We start from the raw sequence: 19,734 nt of genomic DNA, 5'->3' as shown, positions 1-19,734 counted from the left end.
ATTGGACCCAGAGTCTTGTAGTAGTATAGCTCCATTACTTTTACAAAACACTACGTAGTACTACATCTATATAATACTATGGTAATTAAAATGTACATCAACTGTTAAAATAAATGAAGTATGTTGATTGAACAAAGTCTGATGCATTAGTCTTGTTTTTTTAGTGTTTATCTGCAAAGGTTTTCCCAGTCATTCGTGCAAATTACTGAGGTTCCAATAGAGTAAGGTTTAAAATACCCATTTAGGGTACGATTCACCCATGTACAGAGGGCCTGCATAACTTACGTCTCACTGAAGTCCTAACAAATAAAAGTCTTTTTTCATCAGAATGTCACTATAAGATGAAGAGGTTCATTATGCCCAGAATTGCATTTAGATCCAGGAAATGATACTACTTGCTGTCTTTAAAGAAAGAGTGCTTTGCAGCGTATCCATATAATGTGAGATGCACACCACTGCTATAGGGATTTAATTCTTCCCTCGGTGCATTAAGGGATTGTGTCAATAATTCCCCTTCTCAGTAATTCCACTTCTATACCAAGTAGTATAGACTGTCATCCATTACTGATAAAAAACCAAGTCCTCTTTCCCCAAATCACACTATATTTTTCTTCTCATGATGCCCAGTTCTGAAAACTCTTACTATCAATTGCAGTGAGCTTTGCACCCAGCAGTGTTAGCTACAAATTTATAATGGGACTGATATTGCTACTTCAGGCACACATCAGTAAAACTGATTGCAACCATTTGTAGACAAACATGGCACAATATTCCACCAAAGTACTAACCTGTCTGATGAAACTGTGAGCTGGCGTCCTGATCAAGTGAGTAGCTGTGAGCAGAATACTGGGGTGAAGCACAGGAAGAGACTCCATTAACTCTGGAATCCGATTCAGGCTGAAAGAGGTTTAAGAAACAAAAATTCCATCATTATAGTAATGCAGAAATTTATGTAAATTACATATACCAAGTTGCGTGTATGTTGCTCCCTTTTTAATCATTGTCATCCATTTTTCTTCCTTTTCTCTTCTCATGTTATTTCTTGTTTCCTTTTAATTCTTCCCCACTCACCTCTGTTAAAACGTGGGTTGATCTTAGGAAGATATAGCTTCTAGGAAAATAATTTATAAAAAAGATTTGACCTTTCAATGTTGTCATAATAAGCCTCCAATTAGCTCCCTCACGTTAAGGCATTGTTTGGCTGTGCATGTGTTCCATCGAGAAACGATCTCCATTACACAAAACAGTCCACTCTTCTTGCCCAAACCCGTAGGTCAGGCCAGGAAGGGATAATATGAAAGGATCTTACAAAGAGGTTTGGGTCTTCCATTAGATTATCTTGGAAACCTTAGGACTGTTCAGTCTCGTATAACTTTATAAAATTCTCCCCATACACCAAGTCAAGCAAACACTAGTTTTCAATAAGAATTATGTCCAAATGAAGTTTCAAACTTCAGCTGCTTGTTATAGCCTGTTCTAAAATGCCTGGAGTGTGCATTTTAAAAAATGTGTGTGCGCGTGTGTGTAGATATGAATATAGCTGCACTGCTTGGTAATAGCAACCATAATTTAGCTAAATGTAACCTCTCTGTAGGGGGAGAAATACCAAAGAAATTCAAAACAGTCGCATTTAACTTCAAAAAGGGGAATCACTCAAAAATGAGAAGCAAGCTAAATGGAAATTAAAAGGAACAGTTACAAGAGGGAAAGCCCTGCAAGTTGCAGGGAAACATTTTTAAATCATCATCATAGAGGCTCAAACTAAAGGTATACTCTAAATTAAAAATACAACAACATTAGGAGGACCAAAAAAATGCCACCATGGCTAAACAGAAGAGTAAAAGAAGCAGTTAGAGACAAAAAGACATCCTTTAAAATTGGAAGTCATATCCTAGTGAGGAAAATAGAAAGAAGCATAAATCTCTGGCAAGTGTAAAAGTATAATTAGACAGGCCAAAAAATAATCTGAAGAGCAACTAGCAAAAGAGACAAAAACTAACAGCAAAAATATTTTGAAGTACTTCAGAAGCAGGGAGCCTGCCAAGCAATCAGTGGCGGCACAGGACAACTGAGGTGCTAAAGGAGCACTAAAGGAAGACAAGACCATTTGGAGAAGTTAAATGAAGTCTTTGCATTGGTCTTCAATGCAGAGGCTGTCGGGGAGATTCCCCATACCTGAGCCATTCTTTTTAGAGGAGAAATCTGAAGAACTGTCCCAGATTGAGGGGTCAATATAGGTGGTCTTGGAACAAACTGATACATTAAACAGTAATAAATCACCAGCACCAGATGATATTCACCCAAGAGTTCTGAAGGAACTCAAATATGAAATTGCACAACTAACAACTGTGGTATGTAACCTATCGCTTAAAACAGGCCTCTGTATTAGATGCCCCATGTAACTGTCTTCCCTCCAGAGTGAGTTGGCAGGATTTAGAGACTAGGACGTGGATAAGAAACACTCTCTTCTTCCCTTGTCAGCTGCTGTTGCTTTTCCACCCACTGGTGGGAAAGACAAGGAGCCACAGGAAACCTCAGCCAGGCATCAACTTCCTTCTCCTGCACCCACCTCAGATATCTCTGCTAGGTACATCCTTACTCCACTAGTCAGAGAATAAGGGAAGCTAGCTCTCTGCTTTTAGCAAAAAGAGGGGGAACTGTACTCTACCCCTGCTCCTCCTTATGGTCTAATCCTGTGCCCAGTGAAGTAACTGGCAAGCTCCCATTGACTTCAATAGTGCAGAATCAGGCCCTGTATGAAACCTCTCTTCAGTAGATTAGTCAAGTAGGAAAGAACCACCACAGATTTGTAATGTCGCTAGTAACAGGGTCTTGTTTTTGTGTGGCATGGAACCCGTAGTTTCTAAAGGAGATTAAGAAGGAAAAGAAAATAGCCTTTTTATTTCTCTTCTTTACAATTAGCATGTCGGTGTCAAAACTGTCACATGCCAGTTCTGTTTCACCTCCATGTTTGGCACTATAATCAGACAGACAGACAAACATGACAATGTTGTGTGATAGCTACCAATCCTTTGGGCTTTCTAAAATAAAAATAGCACGCTCACCTCTGAATTGTGGCCTGGAATAGGTGAATAAATATGTGAGAGTGATGCATATTTCTGCTACATTTATTCCCTAAAGAATTTCCTTCAACACTCTCAAATACAGATCAGACGGTTATGGCAGGACAATTTTTAAGTTTCATTAGTTTTCTCCCCACACATCTGTGTGTAGAGATACCCACTCTGCATCTACTGGAGAAAAAAGTATCAGTGCTTTCATTGACAGGTTATTAACCCAAAAAAAGATCATGAGGCTACCCGCTGTAACCAGGCAGCTGAGTAAGAAAAGACGGTCTTGCAGCTGACAGGAACATACAGATCATGAGAAATGCCAGTGATGGCAAAAAAAAAAAAATATTACTGTAAATAGGACAGTCTATTTTCAGACTAATACTAGTGATTATTATAAAGAAACATTGTGACAGTCCGCTAACCATCCATCTCATCAGCGGTGAAAAATGATCTCTTAAATCATATATTTTAAAAACAGATTTCTTTAAGGAAGTCAATAAAATTAAAGGAAAAGCAATAAATAAAAATTATTTGGACTTTCAAAAAGCTTTGATAAAGAAAACAAAGAAGGGACAGCGTTGAAGGTAAAGGTTTGTCATGGATTAGAAACTGGCTAAGAGACAGAAAACAAAGTAGGAATAAATGGTCAATATGGAAGAAGGTTAATAGGAACAAGGATCCACACTAGGACCAGTGGTGATAATAAATGCATTAATGATCTTTCACATAAAACAAAGCAAAGTAATGCACTCTTGAAAGTAACTCGGAATTATTCATAAACACGGATGTGTTCTAAGTGAATCATTGAGGAAAAAGACCAAGATGTCATTGTAGACAACTCACTAAAAAAATCTGTTTAGTGTGTAGTAGCGGGTAAAAAAGCAAAGAAGATATTAGGCATTTGTTTAGAAAGGCATACTAAAACTATGGAAAATGTTATGTAAACCAGTGGTACACCCTCACCTTGAATATGGCACTCAGTTCTGACTACCCCACCTCAAGAAGGGCAAGAGCAGAAAGAGAAATGGCTTGGAAAAGGGCAGCCATGATGATTAGAAGCATCAAATGACTCCCATATGAAGACAAAGGGAAATTAGATCTATTTAGGTCAGAGAAGAGGTGACATGATAGATGAGTTTAAAATAATGAACTGTAGAGTGAAGGTGAATTGTGCTCTTCCATTTATCCAGTCAGAAAGAACCAGGGGGGACACAATAAAATTAAAAGGCAAACCTGCCACACGTAATTTTGTTGTTGTTGCATGACACAGAATTCACCTTAACTGCCCAATGATATTATTGAGAAAAAGAGCTTATGAGGATTCCAAAAGGATTACACAATTATATGAACAATAAGAATATCCACAGTTATATTGGACAGAATAAAGAGTTTTAAGGAATGTAAACCCTCATACTTTAGGATGCAGGCTAATTATTAACTATCTGCAGTTCTATAGAAACTTCCCTGATGAGCATGTTACTGCACAACCATCTATAAAGGAAGTTTAAAAAATCTTCCCCTGAAGCACCAGGTAATGGCCACTGTCATCTCAAGATACTGGATTAGATGGATCACTGATCGGAAGAAACGGTTACTCACCTTCTTGTAACTGTTGTTCTTTGAGATGCGTTGCTCATATCCATTCCAATTAGGTGTGTGTGCCATGTGCACAGTCGTCTGAAAGTTTTTCCACTGGCAGCACCCATCGGGTCAGCTGTGGAGCCCCCTGGAGTGGCACCTCTATGGAATTCAATATATGACCCTGCCGACCTGGTGCTTCCTCAGTTCTTTCTTGACGGCTACTCTGACAGAGGGGAAGGCGGGTGGGTCTGGAATGGATATGAGCAACACATCTCAAAGAACAACAGAAGATGAGTAACTGCTTCTTCTTTGAGTGTTTGCTCATATCAATTCCAGTTAGGTGACTCCCAAGCCCTACCTCGGAGGTGGGGTCATAGTTATGGAACGACAGACTGGAGCACTGCTCTGCCAAAGGCTGCATCGTCTCTAGCATGCCGGGTTATGGTGTAGTGAGTGGCAAATGTGTGCACCGAGGACCACATCGCCACCCTGCAAATTTCTTGAATTGGCACAATGAAGAACTCCCACAGCTGAAGGGCTTCCTAACAGAGGGAAAAGGAATGGGTGTCACCCTGCTTGTTTACGCAAAACATTGCAGTCGTGTTGTCCGTCATGACTCCTGCACATTAACCACTCAAGTGGATCTGGAAGGTCTGTCACACTAATTGAACCACTCTCAGCTCCTTGATGTTGATGTGGAGTGAGAGCTCATCTTGAGACCAGAGGCCCTGCGTCTGAAGGTCCCCCAGATGAGGGCCCCACCCCAGCACCGACATGTCCGTTACCAGGGACATGTCTTGTTAGTTGAGCCACCAGCCCATGAACTGGAGGACATGACCCAGAAGAGTGACCACAGAGTCCAGACTGTCACATCCCGGGTGGTACGCTGACGCAAGCCAAATCTGGAGAGGTCTGAGATGCATCCTGGCATGTTGTACCATGTATGTACAAGATGTCATGTGACTGAATAGTCTCAGGCAGGCTCTTGCTGTGGTGGTAGGGTACCGTCGGAGACCTTGAATGGAGTCCGAGATAGTTAGAAAATGGGTCTCCGGCAGGAATGCTCTGGCACAACCTGAGTCCAGCACTGCCCTGATAAACTCTACCCTTTGAGTTGGTATCAGATTCGACTTGCTCTCGTTGAGAACAAGGCCCAGCCTGATGAACATGGACCTCACGATATGTATCTGCATTTCTACCTGGTCCCTGGAGTGCCCCCAGAGCAGCCAGTCGTTGAGTTGCGGATACACCTGCACCTGCCTCCGGCGAAAGAAGGCAGCAACGACTGATATGCACTTGGTGAATACCCGAGGGGCTGTGGAGAGGCCGAAGGGGAGAAGCACAAACTGGAAGTGGTTGTTATTGACCACAAACCTGAGGTATCGTCTGTGAGCAGGATGTATGGATATATGCGTGTCCTGGAGATCAAAGGCAGCGAACCAGTCTTCCGGATCCAGAGAGGGGATGATCCAGTTCAGGGAGACCATGCGGAACTTCAGCTTCACCATGAATCTGTTGAGACCCCACAGATCTAGAATGGGTCTGAAACCCCCTTTGGCTTTGGGGATTAGGAAATAACGGGAGTAGAATCCCTTGTCCCTTAACTCCTGAGGAACCTCCTCCACTGCCCCTGCAGCGAGGAGCGCCCGCATCTCCTGGATAAGGAGTTGCTCATGAGAAAGGGTCCCTGAAGATGGATGGGGAAAGGGAGGGTAAAGAGGGAGGGGAGAAGCAAAATGGGAGAGAATAGTCCACTTCTACCATGTGAAGAACCCAGCGGTCTGATGTTATTTGGGACCAAGCACACTAGAAGTGGGATAGACGGTTCAGAAAACAGAGTTGAGGATCTGGTCCATAGTCTGACATGCTGTCCCTGGGCGCACCTTCAAAAGGCCTGCTTGGAGCCCGAAGAGGTGCACACGTGGCCCTGAGTGGATGAGGGCTGGGATGGCTTCCGCCTGCCATTCCTACCACGCTTCCTAGAAAAATCCTGTCTAGGACAAGGTTGGTAGGGACATTGAGGGGGCTGTGGTTTAAAATATTTCCTCTGAGTAGCTGGGGTGTGCACCCGTAGCGACTTCAGCGTAGCCCTTGAGTCTTTTAGACTATGCAGCCTGGAGTCAGTTTGTGCCTCAAATAATCCCACCCCATCAAAGGGCAGGTCCTGGAGGGTCTGCTGAACATCGGGTGGCAGACCCAAGGTCTGCAGCCATGAGCTCCTCCTCATGGCTATGCTGGAGGACAAGGTGCGCGCTGCTGAGTCTGCAGCGTTCAGTGAGGCCTGTAAAGAGGTCCACGCCACCGCTTTGCCCTCCTCAACAATAGTCCCAAACTCCTCCTGGACTCCGAGAAAGAGAACTAGATACATTCATGGAGGTTAAGGCCATTAATGGCTATTAGACAGGATGGGTAAGGAATGGTGTCCCTAGCCTCTGTTTGTCAGAGGGTGGAGATGGATGGCAGGAGAGAGATCACTTGATCATTACCTGTTAGGTTCATTCCCTCTGGGGCACCTGGCAATGGCCGCTGTCGGTAGACAGGATACTGGGCTTGACGGACCTTTGGTCTGACCCAGTATGGCCATTCTTATGAGCGTAACAGCTCCCTAAATTTTAGCATGGAGTTCCAAGAGTTGAAGCTGTACCTGCTCAGGATGCCTACTGATTAGCAATCCTAGAGCTGTAAGCCCCTGGTGGAATAGACCTTCCTGCCAAAAAGGTTGAGACCTTGACCGATGCCAAGAACAGGACCGCTGCCAAGACGGGGATTGGTGCTGGGATGGTGAGCGGTGCCACGAGTCCAACTGGTGCCACGAGTCCGAGCAGCGTGGTGAGATGGATCGGTGCCGCGATTCAGAGTGGTGCCTCCTTGTTGATACCGGCGAGCAGTGCCTTGGAGATGCAGGCGGACGCAACATTGCTGGCTTGCCTTGGGATGGTGCTGCCTTTGGTGGCGTTGGAGGCTTGTAGCGGAGGGCCAGGGACCATGGTGCCATCATGGCAATGAGATCCCTTGCGGCCTCAAAAGTGTCTGGGGTGGATGGTAGCCCCACCTCTTCCACCACATGGCTTGGGGAGTCCAATGGCACCGGACTCAACGGTCCCCTTTGTGGGGCCGACGTCGACAGTGCTGGCTTCAAAGCTCTCAGTGCTGGGTACTCCTCCCTGGGACACGCCCCATTGGCCAGCTCCGAAGGAGTGAGTCTCGAAGGTGGAAATCTGCTCCTACCCTGCTTCCATGGCGCCAGGGAATGGGACCGTGGCCAGACAGTTCCCACCGACTTTGACACTGGGGAGTGGCGGTGGCGCTGGTCTCTGTGCCCAGCATCTTTCCGCGGTGCTGCTTCTGCCACGGATGCCGGAGCGCTCTGCACCAATTAACTTTGTGCTGGGTCTTGCTGCGCCAAGGTGGATTGCGGTCTCAGCGCCGCCTCCATAAATGGAAGTCCTGCTCCTTTTTTGTTCTAGGGCGAAACCCTTTACAAATCCTGCACCTATTGGCTTGGTGCGTCTCCCCCAGACACTTTAGACAAGCGTCGTGGGGGTCGCCCAGTGGCTTGGGCTTATTGCAGGACTTGCAGGGTTTGAATCCTTGAATCTGAGGCCTGCCCCGAGTCCCCAAGGGGAGACGCCCATTCCCAACAGCTAACCTCTATTAACATCAATAACTAATGTGACAGACCCAGACCACTGGGATACAGGAGTCTGGTAGAGGGCAAATATACTGGTCACTGGATGAGTAGTTTTATGTTCCCTGAGTGACCGGAGCAGGGGCTGCACTAGAGTAATCAGGAACCTGCTAGAACCAGTTAAGGCAGGCAGGCTAATTAGGACACCTGGAGCCAATTAAGAAGAAGCTGCTAGAATCAATTAAGGCAGGCTAATCAGGGCACCTGGGTTTTTAAAAGGAGCTCACTTCAGTTTGTGGTGCGAGTGTGAGGAGCTGGGAGCAAGAGGCGCAAGGAGTTGAGAGTGAGAGGGTGTGCTGCTGGAGGACTGAGGAGTACAAGCGTTATCAGACACCAGGAGAAAGGTCCTGTGGTGAGAATAAGGAAGGTGTTTGGAGGAGGCCATGGGGAAGTAGCCCAGGGAGTTGTAGTTGTCATGCAGCTGTTACAGGAGGCACTATAGACAGCTGCAATCCACAGGGCCCTGGGCTGGAACCCAGAGTAGAGAGAGGGCCCGGGTTCCCCCCAAACCTCCCAATTGACCTGGACTGTGGGTTCTTCCAGAGGGGAAGGTCTCTGGGCTGTTCCCTAACCCACATGGTGAATCTCTGAGGCAAGAAAATCCGCCAATAAGCGCAGGACCCACCAAGATAGAGGAGGAACTTTGTCACACTAACTAGAACTACAACTAACACTAAAACTACAGCCAACTGAAAGGCTAGGAGAATGAGAGAACTTGCTAAGCAAGCCACCGCAGTTCCAATGACCATCACTGGCAGAAGTAACTGAGGCAGCGCTGAGTCAGCAAGGTCATATATTGAGTGCCACAGAGGCACCACTGCAGGGGGCTCCACAGCCGACCTGATGGGTGCTGCTAGGGGAAAAAGCTTTCTGACGACAGTGCATGCAGTGCGCACACACCTAACTGGAATCAATATGAACAATCACTTGAAGAAGAACCATTGCGTCAATTCCCATTTTCCTATCTAAATATTTAAGCCACTTGAGTCTTGGTGAAAAAGCCCAAACAACAGCAGCGAATGAAGCTGTAACAGTAAACTGAGTTTACCCACTTCTCATTTGAGGAATATGCCACTGTCCAGCCTGGAATACCAAAAACTTTAGTTTACCCACTTTTTTTTTTTAAAACACTACACCACTGAACTGAAGTCCTCTGTTAGCAGAATAGATACACCACTGTGGCAGGTGTATCCTAATACTGTTCTGCCAGGACTACCTGCAGAGATGAGAGAGTCGTTCAGTCTTTGGAACTGTTTATTTCTTGACCTTTCTTCCAGGACTGCCAACAAGGGTACGAATTAGTGCTTAGGTGCCAACAATAGAATAGACTAGAATGCCAAGTGTGATGTCTGTTTTATCTGATGTAGCCAACTGGTTCATTCGGAACTGGACTAAGACCACTCACTAGGCCCACCTAGGCCAGGGAATATTTGTCACATTGAACTAGGATTGATTTGAACTGGTGATCTAGAAGGAAAAGGTGATGTATCATCTCTGCAAATTTCTTCAGTCCCCAGATCCAAAACAGTGCAATCAAAACAATGCTTAAAAGCTTTTACAGCTTTTTCTGTACCTAGACAAGACTCGCAATCTATAGAAGCTGTGTGTGCACATTTCAATAATTAAAAAACCCACCCCATAGTTATTGGCACTTTCAAGAAAGTGGTAGGTTTCTCTACTGCAACATTCAGTAGTAGTTACACCATTTTACTGCACATACCAGATGTATATATGTGCTACTCGAAAGAGCTACTGAAGGAATTGTCTAGTTTCCCCCCCTTTCCTTAGGAATTAATTTCTTCACTGCCTGTGAGACAAATCTCTTGGTCCTCTCTATCATTATAATTCTGAACAATGGTGCAATGCCAACTTTAACAGCCAGACCAAGAATTGGGAAAGGAGTGATAAGGAGAAGAGAGATAAGGGCTAGACAAGTGTATTGTGTGGATGGGGCCCACTGGCTGGAGGGGGAGAGGGATATTTTTTCCTCACTTTTTATTTGTTTTGAGAAAATTGCTGCACTTATTTTTGTTATTTAAGTAGTTCTGAAACTTTCATAGATGTCAAAAATGTCTTGAGCTCTTGGAAAGACACTGTAAATCAATCAAGCCAGCCAGTCAGCCATATTAGCAGCATGTTGAACATGCCGGATAATTATGTGGTTTTTGGCAGGAGGGTGCCAAAACTGGCCGTTTTAGGGATAGAAAATGTTTTATTTGCCTCATGTGACAGGCTTCACTGATGGGGGATTTCTGAAGCATCATTTTGCTTCAAGTTTTCCATCCCATCAATAAAACTGAAGGCAACAGAGTAAGATAATTAAGGGAGAAATGTCCACAAAACATTCAATGCATTTGCACTGAATGCCAAAAAATTCAACGCTGACATGAATGCCATCTCACAGGCATGAGAGTTGCGGGAGGGCACTGCTACTTATTGTACCTGCTCAAGCAGCTGTCGGAGCCGGTGAAGCTGAGACTCCAGCTGTTTATTGTGATCTTCCAATATTTGCATTCTGGCCTCCAAACGACCTTTGTGCTGCCTTAGGAGTTTGGCCTCAGCAATGAGCTCAGCATCTTCAGAAGTGTGCTGGGGAGACACAATGGAGTCTGGAGGGGAGGCAAGAGGGTTTATTCCTCTCCGAAGATGCTGTTCCTTTAGCTGCTCATATTCCACCTGGAGGCTCCTAACACAATTATAAAGAGAAAAAGGAGATTACATTTCATGACAGCTTATATGACAACATAATTTAATATATTTCCCCTAATTCAGTGAATCTTTTCATTATCTATAGCTGTGGAGCCGAAGTACCTTATACCAAGATAAAGTCTATGCTCAAAGTGTATGATAAATTAGACAGCTGCAGCACAAACAAGGAGGAGTGAAATTGCGACTTTGTTAGACTGTCTGATCACAGGCACAACAACTTAACTTACAAAGGGCCATTGTGAAGAGCTAACGCTCTGATCCGGTTTTCACCGGAAACTGACTCCAGTGCCCATTTTAGGCCCTTTTCTCATTTTGTCCAAACAATGATTATGCAATGTGTGCATGATTAAAACAGAGTTAATGAAATGCCAGTTCAGACGCTGCACGGGAAGATGACAAAACCTTTGCTCTTCCTCGAGGTCGGCAATGATGCGCTCCAACTCTCCCCGTTCTTCCTTTTCCACTGACTTCAGGATTTGTGCAGGACTCTGCGGTTGACTCACAGGTGATTCTCCTCCCAGAGTTTGACAGTACTGCTGGATGAGGGCATGTTCATCCTCTCTAGAGTAACAAAGCAACACAGATGGAAATAGCTCATGTAAATGTACTTGATACCACTGGAAATATAAATTAGCCAATGATCTAACAGCTTTGCGAAGTATGTCTTTTTAAAAAAGGCTTGCAGAGTCACATTTTAATGATTTGAAAAAATAACTGCTTAAAAGCAGACTCCTTCGATGAGAGACAAACCACAGCTGTGGTGGTTGGTAACCAAGAGGAGTTAAACACTCATATATGCGAATTACAAGCCACCTTTATGGATGGCAATGACTTCTCAAAGATACATTAAGCAATCATCATGAAGGGCATCCTCTATTCTCACCAATGCATTTTGGTAATGTATATAAGTGCTAATGAGAATTACGAACATAAATTGAGTGTGTATGTATGTTAAACCTTTTTCAACTGGGTACACTGCTGAGGCAAGGGCGTTTCTTGATCGCTCGCTGCATACGCAGCAAAATCTGTACAAAAGACCATCGCTATTAGGTAACCTCCTAGAGACAATGCCAAAATATTCACAAACGTATGCAGTAGTTTATTAGAGGATCGCTTCTACCAAGAACTAACTGGTGTAAGCTCATGGAGTAGTTGCTTCCAGTACGACTTCCTGTACACTAATTCCCATGTTAGAGTAAAATGGAAATATCTCCGATATTTCTCTGCTTGAGTATAAGTAAACTACTCACTGCCCATTACAAGGGCTTCCACTTCTTGACTCTAGCTTGATTTACTCCTTGTTATTAAGATATGAAAGTTTGGGGGTTTTAATCAAATACTTATATGTTACGTAACACAAAGTTCAGGTGATACACGAAGTCAAATATTTCCATTTGGCTACTTTAATTAGTTTTTAAATATATACCAAAAAGGCACTGTCTAAATTACAAGTTTATTCATTAAGCACTGACATCTAAAATAGAACTTTTTAAAAAAGTGCTCCCAAAGCTGAGTTTTTATATGTTACAGTCCTATTCTGTCATTTCTGGTATGATTTGATAATCTGTGAATTTTTACATAACATTTATAAGACAGTGAAAAATGAAATTTACAAACAATAATTGCTGACAGAACCCTCACGGTACTCCTACTAGCTGGTGTGACTGCAACAGATAAATACAACCTCACCAAAAAAAAATGTAGTAGTTTTTTTATTTCAAACTCCACAATCATATTCATTCAGGACAGAGGAGATTTGCTCCACTTCTCTCTCACTGTGGCTACCCCACACGGAATATAGAGGACAAAGATTGGAAGTATTGATTTGTCCATTATAAGCAGCATACTCTTACAGATAACATTCCTGTTCAATGAACACCAGATAAAGGAAAAAAATCTATTTAAGGAAAAGATGAATCTTTGCTATGTATCTCTCCCTCAACCTTCTGTCTGCCTTGCTAAATTATTGGTCTGAAAGGCAGGACCTTGTGTCTGCACTAACAAATCTCATGACAGTAATTAAGATAGATCTATTAGTGGCACTGGAGTTTTAATTCAGGGTTTCATGATGACAGAATGGCCTACAAGACAAGGAAGCAGCAAATGCACTCTGGCAAACAAACCTTTTGATATTGAGAATCCATTCCACTTTCCTCTCCAGAACTGATAGGAGATGGTAGGCAACAACCAGAATAAAAGCAAAGCATCAAAATTAACTCCTCAGCCTTTTTCAGTAGTTATTCCACTGAAGATTTTCAGCTTACTTTGATTCAAAATCAGGATCATGAAGATGGAGAAGTTATCAGACTACACTGTAATGTTTAGTGCCTGCACCATTTAGCAGAATGACAGCATTAAGATGTAAAAATGAGCTGCAGGAAGGTCAAACTTAAGAGATGTGCATCTCACGTAACAAGCCATGGAAATCTGCACTTGAAACATGCTTGTGTGTGTGTGAGAATGTCTTTAAATAGGTGTGTATACATTGTATGCATAAGTATATGGAGAATAAGGGGCAAATGGGTGTAGTTTCCCACGTCTTTCAGAGCATTCAGTCTAAGCTCTAAAAAAAGATCAAGTCTTTTTGACAGAATCATTCTGAGCTCTGGTGTATTCATGATTCTATTTGATTGAGAAAACCAGATAATAAATTAAATCTTATGCACTAACCTGAATGTGCTGGTGATAATTATATTTCCCCCCTTGACCTAGCGTTGCTGTGAGAAATAGCAAAATCCTGAAGGTTCAACAGCATTGTCAAAAATTTTCTCTCTCTCTTTCACTGTTTGAGTGATTGGCTGAACAAAGAAGTAGGACTGATTGGACTTGTAGGCTCTAAAGTTTTATATAATTCTACATTCAAAAATAAAACTATTTAAAACTTTAGAGCCTACAAGTCCAATCAGTCCTACTACTTTGTTCAGCCAATCGCTCAAACGAACAAGTTAGTTTGCATTTCCAGAAGATAATGCTGCCTGCTACTTGTTTACAATGGCACCTCAAAGTGAGAACAGGCATTTGCATGGCACTGTTGAAGCCGGTGTCGCAAGATATTTACATGCCAGATGTGCTAAAGATCCATATGTCTCTTGATGCTTCCACCATTCCAAAGGCTGATGTTCTTTTTTTGGCAGTTTGGGTTCTGTAGTTTCTGCATCAGAGTGTTGCTCTTTTAAGACTTCTGAAAGCATGCTCCACACCACGTCCCTCTCAGATTTTGGAAGGCACTTCAGATTCTTAACTCTTGGGTCAAGTGCTGTAGCTATCTCTTGAAATTTCACATTGGTACCTTTTTTGCGTTTTGTGAAATTTACAGTGAAAATGTTCTTAAAACAAACAACATGTACTGGGTCGCCATCCGAGACTGATATAACATAAAATAAATGGCAGAATGTGGGTCAAACAGAGCAGGAGACATACAAGTCTCCCCTAAGGAGTTCAGTCACAAATTTAACAACAGATTATTTTTTTAATGAGTGTCTTCAGCATGGAAGCATGTCCTCTGGAACGATGACCGAAGCATGAAAAGGCATATGAATCTTTAGCGCATCTGGCACGTAAATAACTTGGGACATCAGCTACAACAGTGCCAAGTGAACGCCTGTTCTCACTTTCAGGTGACATTCTAATTAAGAAGTGGGCAGCATTATCTCCCGTAAATGTAAACAAACTTGTTTCGCTTAGCTATTGACTTAACAAGAAGTAGGACTCAGTGGTCTTGTAGGCTCTAAAGTTTTACATTGTTTTGCTTTTGAGTGCAGTTATGTAACAAAAAATGATATTTGTAAGTTTCACTTTCATGATAAAGAGATTGCACTACAGTACTCATATGAGGTGAATTGAAATTTGATACAATTTATCATTTTTACAGTGCAAAAATTTGTAATAAAAATTATATAAAGTGAGTACTGTACACTTTGTATTCTGTGTTGTAATTGAAATCAATATATTTGAAAATGTAGGAAAACATCCAAAATATGTAATAAATTTCAATTGGTATTCTATTGTTTAACAGTGCGATTAATTGTAATTAATTTTTTTCATTTCAATTACTTTTTTTTAGTTAATCACATGAATTAACTGTGATTAATCGACAGCCCTAGCTAAAACCAAATTAACCTAGAAGAAAAATTAACAGGACCCCCTTATTCAAATGTTTAGAATATTCTTCCAGAATGTACTGTAGCAAAGGCTATGAAGGAAAAAAATTCTCCTCTCCTTTAACATATTTACATCAGGAAGATCCTAATATATTGTTTTAGGGACATTTTGGACGCTCTGCACTGGACACTTTCCATGCTTTCTAAAACTTGCTAATATGGCTTTAAATGAGGAAAATGTTTATATTTTAGTGAACTTCATGTTATATTGTCAGGTTATGAGAACTGAGTTTCAGGCAAAAGAGAAATTATAGTGTAGTCCAGGATAAGACAGAGAAGAAAAAGCAAATTCTCTGAAAAATGACCTCTGAACCATACAACATGTTCCAGAATTTTTCAATGTTAAAAGTGACTTTGCCCCTATTACAAGTTTGCAATAAACTGAAGGACTCTCAGGGACCAATAAAATAATATCAAAGAACAGAGCTCTGCTAATGAGAAGTACAGAATTTGATTTACAAATCAGTAATTATCTCCTGAAGCCCAGCAGAATGCACTAAAATAGAAGGATTTTGCCCAGATATGTTTATATTAGATGAGCCTGAGATGAAAATTTTTGACCTAAATTTCAGCCACCCCATAAAGTTCAAGTTATTCACATCCAGAGATTTCGTTTCTATGGTATATTGTATCTAAAAAACCGACAGATGGGCCTGAACCCAAATCCAGGTATTACGGAAGTTCAGGACATGAACTGGGATCTGGAGCTGAATTTCACAGATGCCTTCTATATCTACAATGGGCCTGTGACAGAGGCCCATTGATGGTTCACCACTCTGTGTCATCAAGTCCTGTCAAGCCTGACATACTCACTATACCCAACACACTATTGTCATAATCTGAATCTAAAAGATTTAATGTAAGGTATCATATACAAACTGGTAAGATGCTGATACTGATAATCATTGAGTGGTATATGTATGGGGTGTGTACAAAGAATAATAAATATGTACTAGAATTATGTTTTTAAAATGTGTTTGGAAAGCAATGCACAAGCCCAATCTGCCTTAGATAAAGAATGTGCACTTGCTTGTCAAGTGGAGACGATGAAGGTACATTTACATAGAAGATAAATAAAGCTAGCAAGCGGGGAAGAAGACAGCATGCTGCCCATACCCCAGCAGAAGAGAGAGAAACTTTATCTGGGGAAATGCTACAGAACAAAACATTTCAAAGGTTTACAGGGCTATACAAAGGGGGTCTGAATCTCAAATGATAAGCAATTGAATCAACTAATTATATACTATATTACAGTATTATAAAAGTGTATTCAGTAAACCTGTGACACACTGTTGATTAATACCATTGTGAAATATATGCATTAACATTATATAAGGAATTATGGATACTCGTGGATATTATGCTTTTATGTGTGACCAAACACATGGAGAAACAGGTTCTCCCCCAGACAGGAAGGAGGGCAGCTGCCTCCAATGTAAAATTAAGCATTATGGAATCAAAACAATGGAAGCCCTGTTTACATATGAATCAGTGGGGGAGGATGGGAAGTCAACAGGAAGAGAAGAACAGCAGGAAGACGTCCTGCTTCTTGTAACAGGGTCAATAAACTTTGGGAGATATAAATGGAAACAGAAAGGCATTTTGGTATTCTTCACCTGAAGAGGTAAAGGAACTGAGCTCTGTGAAAGCTGACCAGACTCTCTGGCCAGGACCTATGTTGGAAAAGAGACTTGGTGAGAAACACTTCTTTGAACAAGAGACTGTAATTTATTAAATCAGGTTTTGGTCTTAGAAGTGTATTTTTACTTTTGTTTGCTTGCACCCCTTTCTATCTTTCTTCCTTATACTTGGTATCACTTAATCTTATGTCCTTTCATTAGATAAACTTGTTTTACTAATAATATAAACCAACACAGTGCTGTGATTGAAATAAGAGTGTTTGTCAAATCCCAGCTAAATTAAAGAGCTGTTGCTTACTGCCTCTTTAAAGAGCAGCGAACTTAACTTCTGTGAGCATTCTGTAAGGGGGCTGGACACGGCAGGGAGACGTCTCTGGGGAACTCAGGAGTTGGGGTTCACTGTTTGTTACCTGTAAGACAAGGTCTGGGCTGGCAGAGTCATGAAGAGTTTGCTGGCAGGACAGACAAGCTGGTGTGTCAGGGAGCTGTCACACAGCTTAGCAGTAGCAAAACTTTCACTTGCTGAGGCTGAGAGGAGTAACAGTAACTCACAATTCTGGAAACCCCAGCAGACTTTCATAGGGCCAAATCAAAATTTTAATCACAACACTTTTGAATTTTATGTGGGTTGAAATCTGGATCCAACTATTTCAGTTCAGGCACATCTCAAATAAAGCCTGAAAAATACCTGTAAACAGAACCAGGGCGCAACTGGAAAAACTGCCCTCCTTGACCCCTATGGCTCTGCTCTTACAAATACTTAATAACGTGTAACTTTTCTCTACAGGATCGGGACCTAAATTTGGAAGTCATCCCAGCATCATAATATACAGAATCTACTGAATTAACCTTTGTTAAATGTGACCAATTTCAGACCCAAGGGTTTTAAACATTCAAAAGCTTAGGGCAAAAGAGGGAGATTTATAACAGTCAATAGCTGAATTATGTTTTAAAGTTAGAATACATGGTGTGTCTGTCTTGCCACCTGATTAGACTCATTAATTGGGAAATATAGCCATTTAGCAGCTTTCAATTTTTCCTTTTATGAATATACGCCAAAAGGCAGTGAGTTTGCAAGTTTTTCAAGTGAACCAAGAAAGGATAGCTCTCTGCATTCCAATCACTGATGAATTCACTAGTAAGGAAATATGTGAAAACGGATTTAGTAGCTTAAAAATAATAAGAGCGAGAGAGCGCCAAGTGTGCAGGAGTATGGAGAAGACTTCAAGGTAAACTTAAATGTTTCTTTGAAACAAACTTTTTGCAATCTCAAATCACTAATGAAATTCATACTTAAACTTAATACATGATTAGGTTTTAAAATAATAATAAATAAATTCATTTTAAAAATGAAAGCGCTTTCTACCTAATGAAAGTCGAACAACAAAGATCTGTGTTTTTCCCCTGCAAGAGCTGATAATATCACAATTACCTAAAAAGAGCCAGGATCTATCTTCCAATGCTTGGATAGTTCACAAAGCCCACAATTTGGGTCTTGGCAAAGACATTTTGCTTAACAATGAAAAATTATTATTCATATTTAATCTACCAGGAATTTGATCTCTTTCTTTTTTATTCAGCACATCAGTTCATCTCAATTAAAATTTTTCACAAGTAAAATATCCCATAATGTTAACAACAACATGGTCTTTTTAGTAAGCATGTCTACATGTAGATGAGCCAATAGCCGGCAAAATCAATATAATTGTTCTGCATAGGTAACAACACTGTTCTAGCACTGTATATTCCTTTAGTTAATAACTTTTTTCTTTTAAATTAATGGGCCAAGCTAGGAAAGGGACAAACTAGAATGAATGTATATGCGCCTTTCAGCTGCAATGACCCAATTTCTTGAGGCAGAACCACTTCACTAAATGACACATCAAGCTAAACAAACACTGCCAATTTATACCATTACTGCTTGGAAGCATGAAATTTATGCAGGCTTTTCTGGGTCCCATTTATTATCTCCGTTGATTGGGACTAAAATTCAGCAGTGCAACCAATGAAGATTATATTAATTAGACATTTATAATCAAATGAGTTGGCCTTTCCCAGTAGCTCTAATTGCATGATTTACTTACACACTTCCTGTGGTGGAGCTGCTGTCCGTCAACAAGGAGCCATTGGTCCTTTCCATTTGAGCCAGCCTGAAAGAAAAGAGAAATGTGACTTTGGGAGACCATGTGGAGAAATCAGACTGGGATCATTCTATTTGGGAGTATTCCAGATATGCCAATCCTTGCAGGTGATGAGGGTTGAACCCCTAAACTGCTGGCAGTTCATAGAAAAGACAATATGGATGGATGGATAACAAAAACATACTCTAATAACTAAGGTGTTCCAAGTATTTTAACATAGCTAGAAAATATGGTGGCATCCACAGAAAAGAGCGCTTGGTGGTCTGAACCACTGATACAGATGGACTTTTATGAGAAAACTTTATGAGAATTAACAAATTCTACCTGCCCATTCATCTGCAGCAAGTACATTTTTTGGCAATCCAGTAGAAGACCATTAGATTTTCATTAGCATTATCACAATCATCGTGCAACCTCTGAAGCTATGCTCAAATAAATACTATTGCACAATGGACAAACTGACCTATAAAGTATTAACAGACATATTCCTGGAAAAATCATAAATTAATATAGAATAACTGGGGAGCCATTGCCTGTATTTCCCATTTTAATGGAATTAATCTAAAAAGTTTGGGTATTACATTTTTATAAATTATGAATATAAATGTTTTTGTCATGCTATCTTGCAGATATGTTATCTTGTTATTGTATAGTTTGCACAGCGTTATGGAAAGAATAAGATAAAGAACACAGTATGAATCATTTAAATTGAACGCTCATGAAGCAAACATCATCTTGGTA

General features: G+C 41.4%; 1 protein-coding gene across 10 annotated transcripts in view; it reads right to left on the bottom strand.

Moving 5' to 3' along the window:
• UTRN (utrophin) overlaps positions 1–19,734 on the bottom strand; it is a 568,432-nt gene that overhangs the window by 12,750 nt on the left and 535,948 nt on the right. For all 10 annotated transcript variants that reach the window (XM_065588781.1, XM_042848216.2, XM_065588777.1 and 7 more), the window contains 4 exons: positions 18,937–19,002; positions 11,455–11,613; positions 10,786–11,029; positions 789–897 (listed from right to left, as the gene is read on the bottom strand). In XM_065588781.1, the coding sequence (XP_065444853.1) occupies positions 789–897; positions 10,786–11,029; positions 11,455–11,613; positions 18,937–19,002 (578 nt within the window). The remainder of the gene's footprint in view (positions 1–788; positions 898–10,785; positions 11,030–11,454; positions 11,614–18,936; positions 19,003–19,734) is intronic.

Source organism: Chrysemys picta, chromosome 3 (assembly GCF_011386835.1).
Source record: "Chrysemys picta bellii isolate R12L10 chromosome 3, ASM1138683v2, whole genome shotgun sequence".
NCBI lineage: Eukaryota > Metazoa > Chordata > Testudines > Emydidae > Chrysemys > Chrysemys picta.
The sequence above is the reverse complement of the archived record's forward strand: the minus strand, read 5'-3'. Positions and strand labels throughout refer to the sequence as shown.